The following is a 23054-nucleotide window of genomic DNA, read 5'->3' on the forward strand; positions in this document are numbered from 1 at the left end:
AGGCGCCTTGCTCATTTGGCATCTCCTTATTAAATGCTAACTCTCTGCAGGCCCCGGCTGGACTGGAGATGGTTGCAGGGACAAGCGTCTCGCATCCTGTGCGAGCTCACTCGGCTTGCATTCTGGCAGGGAAAACAGATACTAAAGAGTCATGCAGATATGTTATCTCTGAGCCTACACTTCACATTTTTCCAAGCTACATTCAGTCCAGTCTATATAAGACGGAAAGGATAGAAAAAGAGAGAAATGTGTAATAAACCCTCCCCTGGTTTAATTAATTATTCCAAATGGTTAAAATGTTAAAAATCAGTGCATAACAGTCTCCTATGCTGACTGAGCGGCTATAAATTCTGGGTAGCTGAGGTTTCCTTGTTTGTGCACCGTTCCCTCCCTGGGAAGGGAACTGATAAGCCTTATCTGTTGCCCAGAGCCATTAACTGGCTCCAGCTGCCTGGCAGGTCCACCCCCTGAGGAGGAAAGCCCCCAGCCATTCAAGCAGACAGAGGGCCTTTTATGAAGGGAGACGCCACTCCACTTGGGCCTTGTGAGGACCCACCTACTCCAGCCTCCCACCTCACCCTGATGGAGGCCACTGCTGGGCAGGGCGGGGGGATCCTTTCAGTCAAGAACAGATCTAAGAAAAGTCTATTTGGATGTAAGAGGGTTTTTGTTTTGCTTTGTGAGTGGGGAGTGGGGAGCTTGCCCTTTGCTTTTTTTTGGTTTTGTTTTGTTTCAATATATTCACCAACTATGTTAGATATACCAGAAATAATACAATGAACACACCCATAAACCCACATGCAATGAATCAACAGTGATGACTAAACAGATGTGAACACGTGGACGGTTGGGCTTCGGCACTCCTCCGCACTGGCTCACTCGCTTTCCTAAAGAGAAATAAAATGTTGTAGATACAACTGAAGACGGCCCCCATCTCTCCCTTTGCCTTCCACCTCAGAGGCAGCCCGCCCATTTCTGTATTTTTTACTCTGTTTGTAGCATCCTTAAATAATAGGCACTGTTGTGTGTTTTTAACATATGCAAATGTACTATTATGTACATATGTTTTGAATATTGGCTTTTCTATTCAACATTATGTTTCTTTGAGATTTATCCATGTTGGTTGCCTAGAAGTATTGTTCATTACTTTAACTGCTGTATTCTATTATTTGTAGAAATCCCAGTTTATCCATTTTCCTCCTTGAAAACACTGATACATGGTTTTCATATTTTTTTCTCTTGTAAATAATGCTTCAGTCAACAGCTTTATACAAAATGCTTCCCGGCCAGGTTTGTAGCAGAGGAGACTGGCAGTGAGGGGTGAGGGCTCCGGAGCCGGACTCCCAGGTTCAAAACCGCTTACTAGCTACATGGCCTTGGGAAAGTGTCAGTGGAGATAGAAGTAGTAGTACCATCCTTAGAGGTTAAGACTTAAGTGAGTTAAACCTCTTCCTGGCACATCGTTGAGTGCTCAGTGATGGTGTTCCTGTATTGATATATCAATAACCATTGTTACAATAATCAGTGCACCCATTTTTCAGGGACCAAGTGTGTATTACAGCTCCAGCCCTGGTGACACAAAAGTGAGCGAGTCAGTCCCTGCCTCCCAGGAGCTCCTGGTGTCTCCAGGGAAACGGGCCAGGGACCAGGTAGATCAGAGCAAGTTAGGGCTGCAACGGGGAAGCACGTGGTGCTGGGACAATGTCCGCCCCGAAAGAGTAACAGGAAGAAATAGGAGGAGGTTTGACACATGAAACACTTGCTTATTCCAAAAAAATATGTGAGTAATGCCTGTTTCAGGCACTCACATGGTTTTAAAATTGCTTTTTTAAAAAATAGTGCCACCTGTTTTAAGTACTGGGGAAACTGCTGTGAACAAGACAGTTCTGTTCCCATTTTGTTGGAGAACACATAACCCAGGCGCGCCATATACTTCCCATACCCGTTATGCTTGTTAACTATGGGGCACACTTGCAACTATAACCTCCATTTTACATCCGGGCTCCCCGGAGCGCAGACTGATCTGGTAACCTGGCCAGGTAGAGGAGGTCCTGAAAAGCAGAGCTGAGATTCTCCCAGGCAGCAGGGCTGCGGCTGACTGGCATTAACCACTCAGCATCCGCCCTCAAGCAGCTCGCCGACCGTCTCCTGGCCCATTCTGGGAGCTCCAAGTGGGTTTTCTTGGCTGGAGTACGGTGTCAACCTTTGATGGGCCTTGAACACCAAACTGAGAGGCTGCGGCCCTTCATCCTGCTTGGAGACACGCTGAGGGGAGGATGGCTTGGAGAGGGCCAGGTGGGACACAGGAACACACCTTTTTCCCGTTCCCCTGACAACGCTGTCGCAAGAATCCTAGGAAAAGACGGCAACGGAGTAGGATGCAGCCAGGATTCGGAGGAGAAGCTTCCTGTAAGACTGGATCACGAAGGCAGGGGAGGCAGGCCTGGGGCGTGAGGTCGCCGGCGCCGAGCTGGCCAATGGTGGCGGGCTGGGCGCGGCTTCTCCCGAGGGCGGGGGCCTGGCCGGCGGGCTGGCGGGCGGGGCCCACTTCGGGCTCGCTCGGGTACCAGCGCTGCCGCATCCCACCGCTCTCCTGCACCCGCGGACCGCCCACCGCGCCGCTCCCGCTCCCGCAGCTCCGCGGCGGCCTACCAGCGAGGCCTGGCAGGTCACGCCGGAGCACAGCTCCGTCCAGTCGCGTGAGTGAGGGGCGGCGGCGGGGATGGGGATGGCTCTGCTTGGTCTCGCTTGGGTGGGTGAGGGGCCGGGCGCTCGATTGGGATCCAACCAGAGGGAAGTGTGGGGACCTGCGCTCCGACCACCCAGATGGGTCTGGGGTAGGGCTGCGGTGGGAGTAGGGTCGCGGCACTAGAGCTGCGCCCTGACCTGGTCGAGGGGAGGGCAGGGCTCGAAACCGCTCAACCCAGGAGGTGGGGTGAGCTGGGGGCTATTAGAGCAGGGAACCCGGATTCCGATGCTCAGAGCAGAGGGCCATCACTAACAGCGGGTGCAGAGCTCAGCCTGTGCGTGAGGATGAGGATAGGGGTGCGGAGGGGATCAGAGCGTGGGGGAGCGGGGCTGGATCCAGGCGTCGCTGCTCGGTCGGAGGGAGCTACGTCCTGAGGGGCACTCGATTTCTTCGCATTTGGGGGTGGGTGCGGGGAAGAGAGGCGCGGAGGGCGGACCTGGATTCGGAGTGCCCGGGGCGGCCGGGCGGGGCGGCGAGGCTTGCGAGGGTGGTCGGCGCGCTCTGACCGCGTTCTGAAACACAGGCGGAGGCAACGGGCGCAGAGCGGAGATGCAGCGGCTCGGGGGCACCCTTCTGTGCCTGCTACTGGCGGCGGCGGTCCCCACGGCCCCCGCGCCGGCTCCTACAGCGACTTCAGTTCCCGTCGAGCCCGGCCCGGCTCTCAGCTACCCGCTGGAGGAGGCCACCCTCAACGAGATGTTCCGCGAGGTAGAGGAACTGATGGAGGACACGCAGCACAAACTGCGCAGCGCGGTGGAGGAGGTGGGTGCGCCGCAGGGTTCTGGGAAGTGCAAGGCTCTGGCTCGGGGGAGACCAGGCAGCGCGAGGTAGCACTGCTCGGAGCTAGGTAGGGTCCTAGGTTTCGCAGAGGGGCTGGGAAGGGCCGGCAGCAGAATCGGAATGATCTGGAGGAAGCGCAGGGTGGTCCCAACTCCCACCTCGTCTGCCTCCCTGCCGAAAGATCTGGATCTGAGCCTGTCCACCGGAGAGACTCTGGCTGGACCCACCCACGGGCAGCCAGCTCTGGGTCACCACCTGACTGCAGACTGCCTGCCACAACCCAGTTTTCTTCACGTGTGCAGTTGGCCTCTCCTTGTTGTAAGCAGATGTTTGTAAGGCCCCTGCTATTCCAACGTTGTGGTTTTGCAGAGAGGCTAAGGAACCTCCAGGCATTTCAAGTTCCATCTTGTGCAGTAGGCTTTGAGCTTGTGCCATCTTCCCAAGACACAGTTAAGATGGCATGTGGGGACCAAGAGCCCTGAGCTTTGCTGGGCATCTCTCTGGATGTCCCCCAATGCCATGTGAGGCAGAGAAGACAGTCGGAATCCTGGGCCCAGCAGTGTGAATTATCAGAGGGTGGGGGTGGGAGCGGGGCGGGTGATATGAAAAGTAACTCCACTTCCACCCCAAGAATGCTTTGGAGTCAGTCCTGGGCTAACGGTCCTCTTCTGCTGCTCACTAGCAGTGTGACATTAGACAAATCCCTTAACATCCTGTATCCCAGTTTCCTGTGTCAAATGCTGTATGTGTGGGTACCAGGCATATAATATATAGCAGCTGATAGTATCAGATACCAGGTACCTAGGCAAAACTGCCTGGCTTCTTCCTTCCATCCTCCCCCCGCCCCCCCAGCCTCCAGGTCCACACACTATGGATGGCACCCCCTGTGGTGGGTATACAACGTTGCCAGGGCTGCCAGGCCAGGACGTGCAGCTGGCCCAGCTCTCCCAGCCCCGGTGTGGGGAGCTATCCCTGGTTCCTGGGGTTGGTTGCCATAGTCACTGTTAGGCCCAGCGCTGGCTACAGCCTCTCTTCGGAGAGAAGGAGTTAGCAAGAGACTAGATGTGCAGGCTGAGGGGTCAGGTGTCTTCACATCCATTTGGGCAAAGCTTCCAGTGCTGGCTCTGGTCTACCAAGAGAAGTTGCTTTCTCCCCTCACCCCTATCTATGCAGTTTGGGGGATCTATCCCCTTTCTCCTATAACAGTCAACCTGGAGTTTTCAGTGGAAGGGGACACTGGATTGGGAGGCAGTTGCACGGGCAGCTGTACCTGAACATTCACTGCATGGGGCAGATTCCAAAGCGATGGCCTTTCTACCACCTGTGAAAACACAAGAATCATGACACGGAGCAATTAAAGAGGGAGGGGAGCCAGGCCCCCACTGCCTGTTAATTCTGCACTTTCAAATTAGATTGAGCTCATGATCTCTCTCGTCTTCTCTGGATTCCAGGGTTTTCCCTCCTGCACACAGGTTCTCAGTGACACTGACTAGGTCACCGCCATGTTTGTATTCAGTGTGTTCTTGGCCACGCAGCATGGTCCTCCAATGGGAACTCCTGGTGAGGGAGCAGCAGGGACTCTTCAGTCTCTTCATTGATCAAAGCAGCTTGGGGCCCGGCAGGGCCTGCTCTATGGGAGTTGTCCCCGTTGGCCCTGCCTGGGCCCCAGCCTTCCTCCCTCCAGATGTGGCTCTCTTTAACTTATAAAAATGGGCTAAATGAAGTTTGCCACCAGGGGAGACATCGGCTGCCACTGCTACCCCACTCAGTGGTTGTTTCCCAAAGAGTGTCCTCGCTAGCAGTGAGGACAGGTTGAGAGAGAGGCTGAACACCTGAGTAACAGGAGAACGGGCCCTGAGGTCCAACCTTCCTTTATTCTATCCCAGCCGTGCCACTTACTGGTGGTGGCATCTAGGTTCTGAAATAGAGGAAATGTCTACCCTCAGGGTAAAGGAGAGAATTAGATGGGAGGATGCAAGTAAAGCAAGTCACCTGACCTTCTAAAACGGGGTTAAGTTTAATTGGTATAGGTCAGCCCCTAATGAAGTGGTTGTAAGGATTAAGGACATTGTTTGTTATTGATTAATAATGGCTATTATTATCACCATATAAACAGTACTAGTATGTCATATTATCAGGCTAGTATGATTAATAACAAAGAACCACCAGTGTCCAATATATAAGAGATTCCCAAGAGATTGTGGCTATTTGTATTAATTGTCTTTTCAAAGAGACTGCCAAAAGACCCCTTGTATCTCATAAACACAGGACAGTTGCTCCTGGGTAAGAACCAAAAAGGACTGGGCCAAATGTATTAAGTGTTTACATAGTTGCATCATGAATCTGCTTTCAAGTGACTTCCTGACATTTTAAATATTGCAGCTGACTCAAGCTGTTGATTTCTCTAAGGGGGAAAGACAAAGTTAACTTTACTCATAGGATCATTATTGGGGGAGTCAAATCTTCAAGTGGTTCAATCCAGGCTGTTCCTGATTTCTTGTCTTATTCTATATGTTACCGATAAATGTATTTTGAGGATAAAGCCACTTCACACCTACTGCCTTGTCTGTAACTGGCATATTTGAGAATGTTCCTAGGAAGGACCACAATACCAAGCCTGGATTTATCTCGCCAGTTTTTCCTACTGTACTCTTTCAACAAACACACAGATTCCACCTACCATAAACGCCATTTTAAATAACATTCACATTCCTCCTCTATGAAACAAGTCCTATTGCTTAAGTTTTTCTTGCTAGTGGCAATAATAGTTGTGGTTGAAATTTCCATTGTAAACTGTACTTTTAGTTCATGGTGCCGAGAAAGAACTGTTAGCTCATTCTGTTGAAATAACCACTGGTTGAGAGGGAGGTTTTATGAAAAGCCTATCTGCTCAGCCCAGAGCAAACTCTAGATTTGTAAACTTGTCAGTTATTTGAAAGCCAGACTGGAGGATTCAGATTCCCATGGGAATGTTAAAAACATTAAAACATTCCCATCTCTCCTGGGTAGTCGCCTCTTTAGCATCTGCAGTCCCTACTCTTCGCCAGCTCTACCTAAACATGCCAGGGCTCTCTCGCTTACAAAAAAAATGAAGTTGTTTTCTTGCCTGTCTTTGTCTCTTTTCTTAAATCCACTCCATTTCTTCTCCATTTGTTAGCAAACTCTTCAAACACATGATAGATATCTGCTCTTCCACGTCTACCCAAATATTCCCTGGCAAACTAGCTTCTGAAACTGCTTTCTTAAAGGGCAGTATTGTGAAAGTACTTGTAGCTATTTATGACACCTTTGATTGTTGGCAAATATTGTACCAAGCACTTGGATTTTGGGATCTTAATTCTTGCATCTGCTCAGCAAAGTACAGTCATGCCCATTTTATAAAAAAGAAAGCTGAGGTTTAGAAGCCATTTGTTGTCTTGTGCAAAGTCACTCAGCTGCTTTGTGGCAGAGCCGGGTCTTGGCCCCACCTAACCTGACGCCAGAAACCTGGCACTTTCTGCTGTGCTCTCCCCGGTAGATCCTGGGGGCAACCTTTTGCCTAATCCTGGGGCCAGCTCCCAGTGGCTTGGTCTGTCCTTCTAGACACAGTTGGAGCCTTTACTACCTAGAAGTCCCCTCCCCAGCCACAACTTCCTACCCCCAGACCTGGTTCTAGCCAGTCCTCTGTATTCTCTCCTATCCCTGGACTCTATATGATTTCCCAACTGGTCTCCAGAACTTGCTGTAACTTCCCATTATGACCTGGAGCAGAGGTTCTTACCTGGGAGCAAGTGGGAGGGAGGGAGGACCCTAGAATCACCTGAGAAGCTCATTGATATCTGCAGTCCCATCCTCAGAAGTTCTAATGTGGCAAGTCTGGCGAGGGATCCACATATACTCATATATATTGAAAGTTTGGGGCATGACTGCTGTACCCTCCTGGCTGAGAGTCAGGACAATGGCCTCTTCTTTAGAACTGCCCCCCTGGATCTGCCCATTGGACATTCTCTGCTTCATCATCCACCCCGTACCCTGTGACCAGCATGGACCCCCTGGGAGCTCTCAGCACACACCACTGCGGTCCAGGCTGCCACAACTTTGCTGTCTTTAGGTTCCTCTCTGTCCAATTCCTACTCATTTTTGAGACCAACCTAGTTATGCCTCCTCCTGCTCCTAGAACCCTTTCTCCTCTCTTCTTGGAACCCCTTACTTGCTTCTAGAGACCATCATAATTATCCTCAGACTAGTTTGTGTGAGGCTCTTCTATCCCCCTCATAAAAGCATAAGCCACTCAGGCAGAATCATCTACTGGGAGAGCACATAGTTTGCAGACAGACTGACCTGTGTTCCAATTCGAGCTTTGCCACTTACTAACAATGTGATGACCAAAGGCAGGTTCCCTGACCTCTCTCAACCTTGTTTTCTTCATCTGCAAAATGAGGGGAATAACTTCCTCATAGGGTCACTGTGAATATTCAAGGAGACATGGTAGGTGTCCGGTGCAATGGCTCACACAAAGCTTGTGTCCAAACATGAAGGCTATAGTGATGATGACGACGATGATGATGACGAAGCCAGCGATCCTGTTTACACGTCTCAGCAGTCATCCCAGGGTCAAACACAGCACTCACCGACCAAGTCCTCTTATGACTATTTTAGCCTTTGTGCCTCTAGAATTTCTTCGTGCTCAACTATTTCATGATGTGGAAGGTAAAGGGGGCATAAATAGTTATGGAAAGAGATATGACTTAGGGTGGTGAATGCACAATATAATATGTAGATGATGTCTTACAGAATTCATTTATATAATTTATTAACTAATGTAATCCCAATAAAGTCAATGAAACAAGAAAAAAAATTTTATTACAGTTTACATTCAGTATAATTTTATATTAGTTTCAGGTGTACGCATAGTGGTTAGGCAATCATATTCTTTACAAAGTGTTCCCTCTGATATTTCCAGTACCCAACCGACACCATACATAGTTACTACAGTATTATTGACTATATTTCTTACACTGTACATTACATCCCCATAGGTTTTTTTTTTTTTCCTAATGGACTCTGACTTGTATAAAGAGAAAACAATTTTGCTCATTTAATTTATTCATTTAATAGATGGAGGCAGAAGAAGCTGCTGCTAAAACATCATCAGAAGTGAACCTGGCAGACCTTCCTCCCAGCTATCACAATGAGTCCAACACAGAAACCAAGGTTGGAAATAACACCATCCACGTGCACCGAGAAATTCACAAGGTAAGGGCCGCTATGGCCTGCACTTCCTTCTTCCTGTAGCTCCCTGTCCCATCCCAGAACTAAGATTTTGTTTACCTATTTGATACACAAGCCAAAAATACAAATGAGGATGGTACAACACAAATTACAAACCAGAGGGAGTGAAGGAACTGTTTAAAGGGGAAAGATACATATCAAAAACCTAAGTTGCTTTTGCATTTAAGCAATACATTTCACTCTGGGCTTCCTGCCGGTCCAATTGCAAAAGAATGTTCAGGGATTTTTTGTTACTGGAAAAAAGGAAGCAAAGGGTTTACAGAGAGGTACTGTACTTGCCTAATATTGGACTGGGGAGTTGATCTCATAGGTTTTTATATATGTGTCAGTAGAGTTGAAATAGAGTTTTGGAGTCTGTGGTACTGTTTCCTTAGGAAGAACTCAAATGTGATCGACTCTGTCTGCAGAAGAGAAAACCTGAGTTGCCACAAGATTAAGTATCTTGTTTGCTGGTTATCCATTTAAAATTCTATAGCAGAGTTTTTCCAACATACCACCTGTCTCTTGGTCTAATATCTTGCATGAAAAACAAGCAGTTTCATTCTAGATCTGACTTGAGGAAGAAAACACTGCAAATCTAGAGGAACACAGTTAGCCTACTTCTGTGGTGAGATGTCTCCGAGATTTTGACAGGCCTTTGAGAGCAAGCTACACAAGCCTGTGTTATCTTGAAGAGAGTCTGCTGTGCAGACATTCAGGATCATTGTGAGAGGCTGTCGAGTTGCCAGTCTCTTGCGACCATCAAGGAGCTTGACCTCAGATCTAATTTCCGCTCCTAGATGCAAGGCCATGACAGCTCTCACAAAACAGCCTTACTCTCATTCAAGTGCTCAGGTAATGACTCGATTGAAACAATAGCATTGCTGTGCCATAAAGCACAAAGGGGTTAATTTTCACGGGCCATTGCCTTGACTGTAAAGCAGCCTTTGTGTATGGCTCTTCTCCCACTGCGTACTGATGGGCTCAGCTCCAGAGTGTACCCCTCCCCCAGATAAATGCATGAGACGCCTGCTGAACAGAATCTTTTCGCATTTCTCATCTGAAGACTGGAGAACGTTTCCACAAGTGATTGTTTTATTATCAAAATCAATATTAAGTCATCCTTTCTGACAATAATTAGTAAATAATTTTGGCTACTTTTTAAAGTTGCTCCTAGTAGATGTCAGGATATTTAAGTGTGAGCCCTCTCAGTAACTATTGTGATATCGAAAAATGATTTAAATGTCCTGACCCTCGCTGACCACACTTACGAAATAGGAGTTTCAGCATTTACATTACAGTATTGTAAAGGTCAAATGCCCTAAAGTATATGAGAGTCCATTGTAAACTATAAAGCACTATGCAACAGCAAGTTGTTTTTATTATTACAGTTGTTATTATATTAAAGTTATGTTATCAGCATGGTATAGTAGTTCTCGAGTGGGTTCCTAGGAGCCCTGTCCTGTGCAATGCTTCATGAAAGGGGCTCAGTGGTGGGGAGACATATCTGGAAACATTGTATAGACTCTCCTCATACAGATACAAAAATCCACGTTAGTATAATAAAAGCTCTGAGAAGTCCTACAACTTGTATGTGTAAGACTGTAGAATTTAAAAAAATATATAACAGTGGTTAATCCTGTTAAAATTTGGAATGTAGGGAGAAGACATCATCTCTTTGCTGGGGAGAGGAATTATTTAGACAAAAATTTTAAAGCATGTGGATGAAGACATGATTCTTAACTCCTTAGAAATGGAATTTGATCCACTACCATAAATTAAGCTGAGAGTTTCCACTTTGTTCTGGCTGCAGGTGCCTGTGATATTAGAGCTGGCAGGAACTTTAAAGGTCACCTAGAAATGAGTAAATTGTGAATCAGAGAAGGGGAAATGACTTGTTCCTGGTTACATAGCAGACGGTTGTTGGCAGCTGAGCCAAGGCTCAAAGATCACAGATCCCCCAGCTCTTGCATCAGCAGTGTCTCTGCTGTTCATTATCAACGTAAACATTCGCTGTGGCCTTTGATGGGGGCCGTGATGGCCTGGGTCCCAGGTCAGGATTCGAAGGCTCAGCTCTGAGGTGCCTGCTTCTGCTCACAGAATCAGGGGCAGACAACGGAGGGGAACGCTGGGCCAACTCTCTCCTTGTACTGAAGCGCTTTTTAAAAAAATACAAATTATTTGTATTTATCACTAAATAGTTAGTACTTATATTTTCTTACCACTCCTTGTCTTTTATTCATTTTTTTTGACATTCAAACATGGACGTTCTTGTACTTCTCAACAGTTTCACACATAAGTCATTTTTTCCCCCTCTCTTGATTGTAATTCTCTGGAGGGCAAGCTTTATATTATACCAGTGGTTTTAAATTCTCAGTGTGCATCAGAATGACATGGGGAGCCTATAAAATTTAACCAACCCCAGCCCAGTCCTCAGAGGTTTTATATAATTGATATTGGGTAGTGTTTAGAGCTCTCCAGAGCTTTGATCTAGTTCTCAAACATGACTACACACTGGAATCATCTAGGGAGCTTTATAAACTAACAAGGCATCGGTCCATCTCCAGAGACTCTAGTTTAGTTGACCTGAGTGCTTCCTTCATTGTTCTGAGTGGGTCCTTCATTGCTCTAACTGCCCCCTTTATTGATCTGAGAGCCATCTCCATTGATCTGCGGGATGCTTTTATTAATCCTAGGGTGTCTTTCTTTGATCTGTGTCCTTCATTGAGCTAAGTCTCAGTACTTTCCTGATGAAACAAAACAGCTCGCCCGAATCAAGAGTGGGGCAGCTGTAGCCCAAACCTGCTTGCTTCTCATGAAAGATGTTCAATTAGACACCCAGACCTGTAACTGTTGAAAAGAGAGTTTACCGTGAGTTTCAAGTGATGCGCCATAAGAATAAAAGTAGCTAGCGCTGAATATTTGCGAGGTGACCGGCTCTGTGCAGAGTGCTTTACACAGACTGCCTCATCCCTCCATACAGCAACGCTGTGAGGGGGCTCTGTTACATCTATTATCACTGCTCAGAGGGGAAGCCATGCATCGGGGGGCTCTGCTGAAGCTCAGACAGAGTGGCATGGGCAGTCTGTCTGCTTGGCTGGATGCCCCTGCATCAGAAAATAGGGAGGAAAAAAGTCATAGGATTTTCCAAGAATTCCTTCTATTTCACATTCACTGTGCTTGTTTTATTGTAGATCACCAACAACCAGACTGGACAAACGGTCTTTGCAGAGACAGTGATTACGTCTGTGCGAGATGAAGAAGGCAAAAGGAGCCATGTGAGTTGTCCTCTCCCTTGCACTCACACCCCAAGGCACACACGCCTTTGTGCCCCCTGCCGAGGGCGACCCAGGCTGCAGACCACGGGCCGGAGGGAGCCAACTCTCAGGCACCTTTCCTGCCTCATTTCAGCCAAAATTGTCTAATTCCTGACTAGACCGATGCAACCTGGTAACAGGTTCTACCTGTATGCACTTTGCATCAGAAATAACAGAGAAGTTACATGCAGTTGTCATTGGCATGGCTCCATCTCAGCCTTGAAAAGGCAACACAGAAGTACCGGGTACACTGATTACGGACCCTGGTCCCAAGACCTGGTGCATCCAATTGCGGGATGCCCTGTTGCCTCTGGCCTGGCCCATGCCTGGTATAATTTCAGCCCTGATCCGGGAGTTTGAGAGCAAGAAAGCTGTTAAGTGCAGCCAGCAGCCTGCAGGGAGAAGGGCGCCCTCTAGCTCCAGGCTTCAGGCTCTGGCCCCCTTGTGGTTCCGCCTGCTACTTAGTCGCCTGCCGTTCTGTCCAAAGGCAGATTTTTTTTTTTTTCCTTTAGTAGAATTATAGAGTCCTAAAGTTGGAAGGGGTGTCATTTCCCAGAAGGAAGACCTGGGCACAGTGACCCAATCAGAGCCACTGGTCTCCAGACTCCTAGGCCAAAGGTGACTCACCTGCATTTTATCTTTTCAAAGAAGTGGCTGGTTCCAGATGTACATGCCTGATGAGGCACGGACAAGGCGACTGCCTCACGACATGGCCACAGTAGAAATGAGTCTCCTTTATGGAGACCACGAGGACAGCCTTTCTGTACCCAGGTGCCTTACGCAAACTTTCGAACTATGAGTTCTTTCCCTCTAAGGTGCAAAATGCATTCTTGGCCTTCCGAGGGGATCAAGGATTTTTTCCTTGCCTCTTTTGGCCTTATCTCCATGAAAGAACCAGTGTATTCATAGTAGTTAGCGGGGTGGTGTTGACATGGTTTGGTGGTCAGTGGATGCTTCTGTGCTTGTCTTCAGCACGGCGCTCAGACACTTTCTGCCGGCTGAGGGGTCCAGTCAGCTCTGTGTGATGCTAGTGACCCACCATTCAGGGGGTGGGGGTGGGGGCGAGCTGTGTGGTGAAATGAAAAGAGCCCAAGCAGTAGAGGCCAGAAGCATGAGTTTGTCACTTATAAGCTGGGTCCCCTTGGTTTCCCCATCCTCAAGGGAGACAATGATTTTCAGTGTCTCCTCCAACTCTGAAAATACAGAAGCCTTTGAAACAAAGACAGGATTGGCTAAGGTCAGGAGGGAAGAGAAGTAGGCTTTCAAAGTTGGGAAGAGAGAGGGCAGCAAAACAAGAAATAAACAGCTGTAGGCACAGTCATGTTGTCCAGGGGAAAAGCTCTAGGGTATCCCAGGTTTAAGACTCAGTTTGGGGCCCCAGCAGGGAAGGAGGGCCTGCGCAGAAGCCATGGAATGGAAAGGGCAGGGGGAACAGAACTCACAGGGCTGTGAATTCGGGGGGAAAAAGCCATGTCTTGAAGTTAAAAAAAAAAATCGTATGATTGTACAATGATTGAGGTTTGCTCCAGGGAGCCTCCCAGAGTCCAGAGGGCACAGCCCTGACTATGAGCACACCTGCACCTGTGGGAGGCGCAGGTGCACATGAGAACTGCCACGTTCAAACCCCTCCATGCTCTCCCCTGTGCCCCCCAAGGGAGATGGCTGTTCTCCCCCTGTGATGCCAGAACCGAGGCTCTGATCATGGTGAGCAGATGAGAGACAAGATGGCAAAGATGCAAAGAGCAAGCCTGGGTCAGAGAGCCCTCATGTGTGCGCTGCGGCCACTGAGTTTGCGCTAGCTTTCCCGAGAGTTCACGGCCTTGTGCGTCCGTGTGCCTGCACTTCAGGCCCAGTTGGGAGGCCCAGAATCTCCATGCCTCTGTACGCCATCTCCTATGTCCATCGTGTGATGCGGGATGTACTGCAGTGCCTTTGTGCAGTGCATGATCGGAGCCCCTGTATACGTGGTCCTGAGAATGCAGGAGGCTGATGGGGAGAGATAGATCCCAGAAACCCAGAAGGTAGAGACTCACCAAGCTTTTCTAGATTTCTGCTCGGGCCCTTGGAATAGTAACTCACTGAGTGTCTCTGTGGGAATAAATTCCAGTTTGATTGGTTAGAAGGGAGACTAGCTAGTTTCTGGAGAGCCCCACAGGTGTTTAGAGAACAGACAGGAGACTTTTCAAGCCTTCTGTGATGTGGATGACTGACGAGTTCAGAAATGGTGATGTACGTATGTTACCACAGAGCCTCACTCTTGCCAGCATGGCTTGCTAAAGGCAGAGAAGCAAGATGCAGTTTCAGATGCCCACAAAATCCTTCCATCCCACTGCCCTTTGTTTCCTGGGTCACCGTGGCTCTTACAAAAATGAGCAGGGGCTGCAGCCTCCTCTTCACAGAGAGGCAGAGCTCCTTTTCCTGAGTAGGAAGCTGTAAAGATGAGATTACTTTCAAAGGAGTGCGAAGCGTCGAGGGTTGTCACCGCCGTCCCATTCCAGAGTTTTATAATGTAATGATTTTCACAGTTGGCTCTGACATGCATTGTATGCTGAAGAAAACTTTCTCTTGAGTGGAAAAGGGAGGTTTGCCATTCAATAGGACAAAAATCATATGCTGTTCCAATCTTCAGTTACTGTAAGTAAGCAGAGGCTAAATTTCCAGCATTTATAACTCCCAAATGAATTCGATTAAAAATAATCACCAAGTACCCCCCTATTTTCCTTTCTTCAAATGCTGGTATGCGTATTAATATGTATGGTAACCCGAGGAGGCCCATGGAGAGTTGCAGACAGTAATACTATATGCCTGTCTAGAGCACTTAGCACAGTATGTGCAAGGTATTGGTCTGTTTTTACATTCAAATGCGAAAGGGGAAAAGGACATTGCAGCTTGTTATTTCACCTGAGTGCGCTAGTGATGGTGATGTGGCCTGACTTCTTTCTGTGAGGCTTTTGTGTGGAGCGCTGGGCCTGTCTCCCTCCATGGGCCGGTGGGTGGCTGACTGATGCGGTGCTGCTTTTGTGCAGGGTGAGGTGAGGAGGGAAGCGGTGTGTTGGAAGCTAGAGAGTGGACAAGCCTTTATGCACCAGTGGGAAGCTTTTATTTCTCTATAGCCCTGTGTCCCCAGATATGAAGAGTCTGGCCCAATTAGCCAAGGCACCGTGTTGAAGGGACATGTCTTCTCATTAAAACAGAACTCACAGCTACCAAGCTTAGCACGTCATGCATTTGCTGTCTTTTCTGTGTTTACTTTAGAATGTGAGATAAAAGAGTGGGCCCATTTGTTCTTCCAGCTAAACATAACTTGTTTGAACGTATAGGTTCAATTACATTACAGCCAACTCCAAGATCTTCCGAGGCCCCAAGGAGGCACATTTCACTACCAAAATCATGCAGATAATAGCAATTTGAGTGATTCAGCAACTTTCTTGTCCCAGGGAGTGATTGGAGCGGCAGTGCCTTTTGACCTCAGGCAGTGGACAGCTGACTGTGGCAATGGAATTCTCTATAAGTGTAAACGAAATGCCTTCTCTTTTGTGAGGGTGCTTGTCTGTTACTTGTGCTGAAGATTGGGAGAAGTGGGAAGGTGAACTGTGGCTGAACTTCTCAGGTCTCATTTGTTGGTTTCCCATTGAACAGTAAGCATCCTGTCACCTCAAAGCCCAGGGAGACCCAGCAGGAGTGTGGGAGGAGCAAGGTGTTGAATGCCAGCCTTCTCCATGAGGCCTCAGGCTCTACCATGCCCCCAGCTAGTCCATTCATCACAGAGTAAATATAGGTGGGGTGCTGGCTTTGCTTGTTCCTGCTGCCCTGGTTTCTGATGCTGGAGTTGCCATTTTCAACCTAATGGAATGGCAGAGGGCACCATGATGGCAAGTCCTTGGGGGGTTATTTTAACAGAAATGCTCAAGGGGAAGGCATAGGCCCTGGAGAAACTCAGTCAATTCCCAAAGGTCCCTGCATCCTGAAGAGTCCTGCTTGGGGCGAGAGGGTAGGGTGGCCGACCTGGGGGTCAAACCCTGCCCTGGCCCTTCCAAGCATGGTCCTTTATGAGTTGGCTTCTTCGTTTATCAAATGGGGTTAATAATCCCTGGTTCACAAAACACGGTGAGAATCTAGGTGGGCAAGGTTTATAAAAACTCATTGTGTAAGGCTCATTATTATTGAGAAGTAATTAAAAGTGGGTTCTAATTGGTTTCTCCCCTGGTTTCCAGCACCGCCAAAAGAATGAGTGTGCCTAGAAGCTGGGGATCTGTTTTAGGACTCAACAGGCCTCTTTCCACTGGTGTTCGCAGCCCTGAGCTAAGTTCTCCAGAGCCCTAGAGCCCCGCCTCAGCCTCTGAGCAAATCACTTCCCCCGGAGCTCTGTGTTCCTAGCCACAAGGCTGACTCACCTGCTGTCCTTGCAAGGCGGATGTGTCTGGTTTGGGTGTTAGGGATACAAAGGGAAAAAAGGCTGGGCCATAATGAAAGACAAGAAGCATGGGTGACCATCAGGTGCTGACAAGTTCCAGGATAAGCCTCAGGCTGGCAGGGTGTATACTGGTTTCTATGGAGAACAACAGACTTGTGATTCTAAGAGTGATGATACAGTCTTGTGTGAACATACATTTCCACAGGCCCGTAACCAGAGATTTGGGTACATCTGTGATTCTAGATTTACATTTTCAGTTGAATTTGTGATTTCTGACCAAGTACAAGGCCCTCATGCCTTCACCCAATAGGAAAAAATTATAGGGAAAATTACAGAGCTCTGGGTCATTCTGAGAAATGGATAAACAACCTCCAAGTAAATAAGGTTGATGCGGGCATTTCTTTTTGAGCAGTAACCTGGCCCTATTAAATTATACTCTCCTCAATCTAACTGTCCTTCAAGAAGGAGGTCATTACATATACATATTTCACATCAAAAATCAAAATATTATGAAGTTCATAAATGAGTTTCATATAGATTTCATGTAAGTTGGTATAAAAGGATGTCTTCAATAGAGTGTTCAGTGAAAAAAGCAGTTGCAGAGCAGTACCCATACTATATTAAGTATATATACCTTATATATCCAGGATATTTTTAAAAATCTCATTTTTAGGAAAAAAATATACATTAAAAACTTTCACAAAATATATATTATTAATATAGAACATATATTAATAGTAGATACTCAGGAGAGATTGAAATTTGCAGAGACTTTTCCTTTATAGAGTTCTTTATATTTAAATGTTTTAAAAAGAGCTTGTGAATTATTTATAGTTTTGCTATGAACATCTATCTATATTTTTGAATGATTTTGCAAGTATTTCTCTTGTGCTGATCCTGGAAATTAAATTGCTAAGTCCAAGGGTACATATCTAAAATTTGGAGGGATACTGCCAAATTTCCCTCTAGAGAAGTTACAGTAATTTTGCTCTCAGCGGAAATTTCTGAGGCTGTGTTTCACCAACCCTCACCAACAGTGGGTGTTACAGCAGGTGATTATTTATATCTTTTTTGTTTGTTTCTATTTCTCTGATTACTGGTAAGGTCAAGGGCAATAGCTATTTGAGAATTGGAAGCTGCAGCAAACATAGAATGCGCCACAGCTCTATCTCATCCTTTCCTCCCTTTTTCAGGGGACAAGGTCAGTTTTGCATTCCAGGCTGTCCCAAGACCTGACACCATCTGTCGCAGTGTGGGGCAGATTAGGGACATGTGACGTTGCAGTGGGAGCTGTCAGAGCGTTCAGCGTCCATGTGAGGTGGCCAATGGTCTGAAAGTCACACCAGGCGTAGGTGATGGTGACATGCAGCCTCCTGCCTTTACCCTGTAAACACAAAAAGACAGGCACTTCCTCCTTCCATCTTCTCTCACCTCCACCAGCACCCCAAACGCACGCTGAGATGCCTCCTGGTCAGAGAAGCACTCAGTAGGGTGGCCAAGTTCCCAGGCAGATGAGTTCAAACTGCAGCTCTATCATCCATGAGCCATGTGACTTTGATGATTAAGTTTCTTAACTGCTCATATGCACAGTGGAGTTAGTAAAAGTACCTCCTGTGTAGTGTTGTCATGAGGATAAAGTAAAATAGTCCAGGTAAAAAAACACCACACGGCACCTAGAATGCCAGAGTGAGTGGTCGGTAAGTGCCAGCCACTTATTATTTAATTACCCAAAAGCATAGCTGTCAAAATCCCCAGTCTTGTTACTCAGCACATTCATTGAGCACTTACTGCATGCAGGGCAGATAAATGTAAAAGATAGTCCCCAATATCAGACAGTACCCAGGCTAGCTGTGCACCAAAAAAGCCCAGACCATTCTGATGTGGATTCCTGTTTCTTAAGGCAGAGCTTATACAGGGTGCATCAGGAGCATTGGATGGCCCCCAGATCAGGTGGGTGGGGTGGGGAGACTTGATGGGAAATGATCCTTTATGGTCGCTGGTGTTTCCACTAATTATGTAAGCAGATGCTTTAATTGCCTTTTTGTTCAAGACTGTCTTTTCAAAGATGTTTGCACAGCAAGCAGCCTTGGAAGAAAGAGACAGCTGTCCCTCCTTGGCAGAGAGCAGGTTTTCTTGCAGTCCGTTATAAACAATTTGGGTTCACCAAGCTGACGTTCCTCAGCTGGGACGCACCCCGCTGCAGGCAGAGCAGCCACCTGGGCCCGTCCATGTGGTCGTGTAGGAGTCGGGGGCAGGGGTGCTGCTGGAAACAGGAAGCTCCTGCTCCTTCTGTGCTGTCAGCAATGAAGTCCTTTGTCCCCGACCCAGGAGTCTCATGTCTTCTGCTGGCATCCATGAAACTGTAGAAGGCTCACTTGTCACCTTGCAAGTAAAACCTCAGACCCTTCACACTTTTTGGCAGGCTTCCTGGAAGAAGTGGCAGTTAAGTGTATTTTGAATGATGTCTAGGAATTCTCCATTGTAGGGAGGGAGGGCATGCCTTGTAGAAGGCATCTTTGTTCAAAGTCAGGGAAGCATGTGAAAATAAGAACATGCTTGAGGAGCAGTGCGTAGTTGAGAATTCCAGAGCTGGGAGTGTGCTTGAGGGAGCAGCAGATGAGGCGGGGGAGAGGCAGGAATTAGATCAGGAAGGGCTTCGAGAGCCCAGCCAAGGAGTTAGAAATGTGTGCTGAGTTAGGAACACATCCTGTGTCTGAAATGCTTTAAAATGCCCTGTCCTGCATGCATACAGAGAGTCCTGAGACTCTGGGCAGTCCCCAGAGGTCCCCAGAGGAAAGAACCAGGAAGATGTGGTTTTGGATGGCAGGTACATTGAAGAGGACAGAGTTTTGCTTAATCCCGCTGAAGCTTGAGGCCTGAGTCCTTTACGCCCTTCAAAAAGCCTGGCTTCGGGACTTGGAATCTGGAAATTTTTAGTTAGGAGTGGAACACTCTGCTTTTGTGTGGTGCCAGGAGGCAGGTCAGATAAGTAACAGTGATTGAACTTGAAATCTCATTAGGCTGAGGGCTGCCAAACAGGCGAGGCTCTGTGGTGTCTGGGTAGCCTGGGGCTGAAGAGCTCCCTGCAGGCCTGCGGCTGGGCTGTCCGCTGCTCTCAGAGGCCGGGGGTTCTCCAGACCAGCCCGGACAGCATCCCCCATGGGGCCTTAGCATCTGGCCCGGAGACACGTGGCCCTGCCCTTCCTTACTCTTTGGCATCATTCTGACAAACTCACAAAGCTTGTGAGTCCATTCTGTGTTATTTTAAAAATAATATCAAGGGCCACAATGTTCCTCATTTGGTCACTCTGACTCAGAAAGGGACCAAAGTAACCACCCCCTCTCCAAAGCTGCCTATTTCTTATGTTCCGGGGAAATCCTGGTAACGGTTCAGACCAACCCGTTAGTGATGGGATCAAGTGCTCAATCATAATTAATGATCATAATGACTAATAAAAATAGGTGATGATGAAGATAAGAACTGCCATGTGCGAGGCCCTTGCTATGTGCCAGGCCCCGTGCATGGGGTCTGCCAGCGTCGCCTTACATAATCCGCATGACAACCATGTGAGGTGGATACCCTATTGACCTTGTTTTATAGATAAAGCAGCTGAGGCTCAGAGAAGTTATACAACAGAGCTGGGTGGCAGACCCAGTACGAAGAGGTAAAAACAGGACAAGTCACTTAGGCCTTAACAATTCCCAAACTTCCAAAACCCATGGTTTTAATGGGACATTTTTAAAAGTTGTGATAAAATACGTACACCATAAAGTTTACCATCCCGATTGTTTTTAAGTATACGATTCAGTAGTAAGTACTTCCACATTGTTGTGTGACCAATCCCCTTTCATCTTGCAGACCTGAAATGCAGTACTCATTAAACCGTAACCCTCTGCTGCCTCCCTCCCCATCCCTCGTCCCTCCAGCCGCCTGCTACCTTCTGTCTCTATGAGTATGATGGCTCTAGGTAACTCAAATGAGTGGAATCATACAATAGTTGTCTTTTTGTGACTGGTTTGTTTTACTTAGCACAAAGTCCTTGAGGTTCATCCATGTTGCAGCATGTGCCAGAATTTCCTTGCTTTTTAAGACTACATGATATTCCACTGGAGGGGTGTGTGCGTGCGTGCATGAGTGTGTGTGTGTGCGTGTGCGTGTGTGTACTACATTGTGTTTCCATTCACCCATGTGTTGTTTCTGCCTCTTGGCCATTGTGAACGATAGTGCTATGAACACAGGTGTATAGATATCTCTTTGAGTCCCTCATTTCAATTCTCTTAGGTATGTACCCAGAAATGGAATTGGTGGATCATATCAAAATTTTAGTTTTAATTCTTTGAGAAGTGTCCACACTGTTTTTCACAGTGGCAGCGCCACTGTGCCTGCCCACCAGTGGTGCATGAGGTGGGACATGTGTTTACCTCTGGCTTCCATGACTGTAGGAACTAGGCAACTCAAGGACTCAGACTTGAGCTGAAGGGCTGTACATGATCCCCGGGCTCTGCTGCCTGTGGTCAAAGCAGTGCCTTCTCAACGCCGGCCCCAGGGGTTGCCTCTGTGGGGTGGCGGTCACAGTCTGGGGGGGGGGGGGGCGGTGTCCCAGCCTCTGGGCAATGTGCTGAAAACTGCCCGAAGCTCAGGCTCAGGCTGCATTTGGGAGATTCATCGCTAAGAGCCAACGATGTGATTTTTTTTTTTTTTTGACCATTAGGAATCTATGCCCCTCCCCACTCCCTTCTTTATGAGATCCCCCACCACGGTCTCCTAGAAGAATCCACAGGCTTCGGGGGCCCCCACTTTGTTATGAGGGCTCTACAGGCTCCTGGGGGCTCAGGTCAGAGCTCAGGCCTCCTGGGAAAGGGTTTTGTGGTAGTGGTGGTGGTGGTGGTTTTAATATTCCCAGCAGTGGAAGGAAGGGTTTCCTGGGACAAGGGCCAGAGGGCAGTGCCAACAGAGGCCTTGGTCATTCCCTCTCCTCCCCTCGGGTCAAAGTCGGGGCAGTGGAAGGGAACTAGATCAGGATAAGGGTCTGGGATGCAGAGGGACATGTTGAATGCTCTCAGGGAGTTTGCAGTCATGCCCCAAATCTGATAGCGGAGCTGGTCTTCTAAATCAGGCAGGAATGTGTACTTTGGTCCCGTCCCAGGCAGGCTGTAGGTGAAGTGATGGATAGGGATTGAGTCATCTACATGTTTGCCCAGATCTCTTCGCTCTGTCTAGACCTGCTGTCATTTCCATTTTTCATCTCCACCTTCTGGAAGAGAAAGCATAAACAAGACATCGGGTTATGTTTTAGGGAGCACAGTGCAGTGGAATTTGGAGTCCGAAGTGCCACAGTTAGAATCCCTGCTCCATGGGGAACTTCTGTCACCACTCGGGGCACTGGTTCCCGCTCCACGGTAAAGAGAGTTTAGTGACTGCCCCCTAGCAAGTGTTTTAAAAATAAGTGACAATGTGTGGAAAGTATCTGGCACTTAATAGATGCTCAATAAATTCTCCTTTCTGGCCCTAATTTCCTGGACCTTTGAGGGCTGGAAGCAGTAATTTACTGAATATGAATGCCATCGATCAGTAAATATGTTTATTTTATTACAAGGTTGCTCTCGTTGGAAGCATAGTACCTGAGAAGGCTTCTCAGGTGATGGTGGCTTAGGTGCTAGACCACACATGAAGAGGTTATGTGTTAAGATGGACCTCTGTCCAAAGGTAAAGTAAAGCAATATTTCATTGAGTCACAGAATTATACATGGCAGAATTCATAGGATTCTTTGAGCTCCTGCAGACCAGGGATAAAAACATGTGGCACATACACTGCTACCCACCCACCACCATGCCTATGGCAGACATCGCTAATCAATTGCCGTTCTTCCCTGGTGAGCCCAGACAGAGCCTCAGAACGTGAGACAACACAGCACTTCAAGCAGGTAATCAGCTGGAAGAGCACTGCATTTGAGATCTATTTCTTACCCCTGCTTTACCCCAAACCTCACATTTTAACAGATGAGAAAACAGACGTGGGAAAGTGTGTAATTTTCTCCAAATCACACAGCTGTTGGAGCTGGGGCCTCGTGTCCATTCGTTTCAGTATTTAATACACTGTGGACCTGGAGTTTCCTGTTCAGGAAGCAGGGTCTAGGTGGCCACAGTTTTTGTGACCTCTCATAAGAAGATCAGTAACAGGGAAGACATTCTGCCTAATGCTGAGAAAGATGGTGAAGACCGGTGGAGAAGGGCCTTCTGAGGCCCAGGGAGCAATACCAGAAGTTCCTGAAGTGGAGGCCAGGAGAAGTGTCTAGAAGGCTGTGGACCTGGGAAGGCAGCGACGTTTTCTGTCATGTTCACCTCTGTATTGACCTGGGTAGGTGCTCAGTAGTCGAAGGAACAGATTTATAAGTGAAAACTGTATTACCAAAGAGTACATTGAGGAATATAAACAGAAGCAGAAATCCTTGAAGATTCAGCAAAGAGCTGCAAGTAGGCTGAGTTATATTTGTTTGAAATATGATTTTTTCTCATTCATTCATTCATTGATTTATCTGCATC

At 47.7% G+C, this 23054-nt stretch overlaps 1 protein-coding gene across 1 annotated transcript in view; it reads left to right on the forward strand.

Annotated features, from left to right (window-relative positions):
- The first annotated feature begins 2552 nt into the window (after nucleotides 1-2552).
- DKK3 (dickkopf WNT signaling pathway inhibitor 3) overlaps nucleotides 2553-23054 on the forward strand; it is a 41324-nt gene continuing 20822 nt past the window's right edge. The window contains exons 1-4 of the mRNA XM_054586098.1: nucleotides 2553-2699; nucleotides 3273-3511; nucleotides 8627-8764; nucleotides 11974-12057. Of these exons, the coding sequence (XP_054442073.1) occupies nucleotides 3299-3511; nucleotides 8627-8764; nucleotides 11974-12057 (435 nt within the window). The 5' untranslated portion in view covers nucleotides 2553-2699; nucleotides 3273-3298. The remainder of the gene's footprint in view (nucleotides 2700-3272; nucleotides 3512-8626; nucleotides 8765-11973; nucleotides 12058-23054) is intronic.

Source organism: Pteronotus mesoamericanus, unplaced genomic scaffold (genome assembly GCF_021234165.1).
Source record: "Pteronotus mesoamericanus isolate MK-2021 breed Mesoamerican mustached bat unplaced genomic scaffold, CSHL_Meso_final contig_90, whole genome shotgun sequence".
NCBI lineage: Eukaryota > Metazoa > Chordata > Mammalia > Chiroptera > Mormoopidae > Pteronotus > Pteronotus mesoamericanus.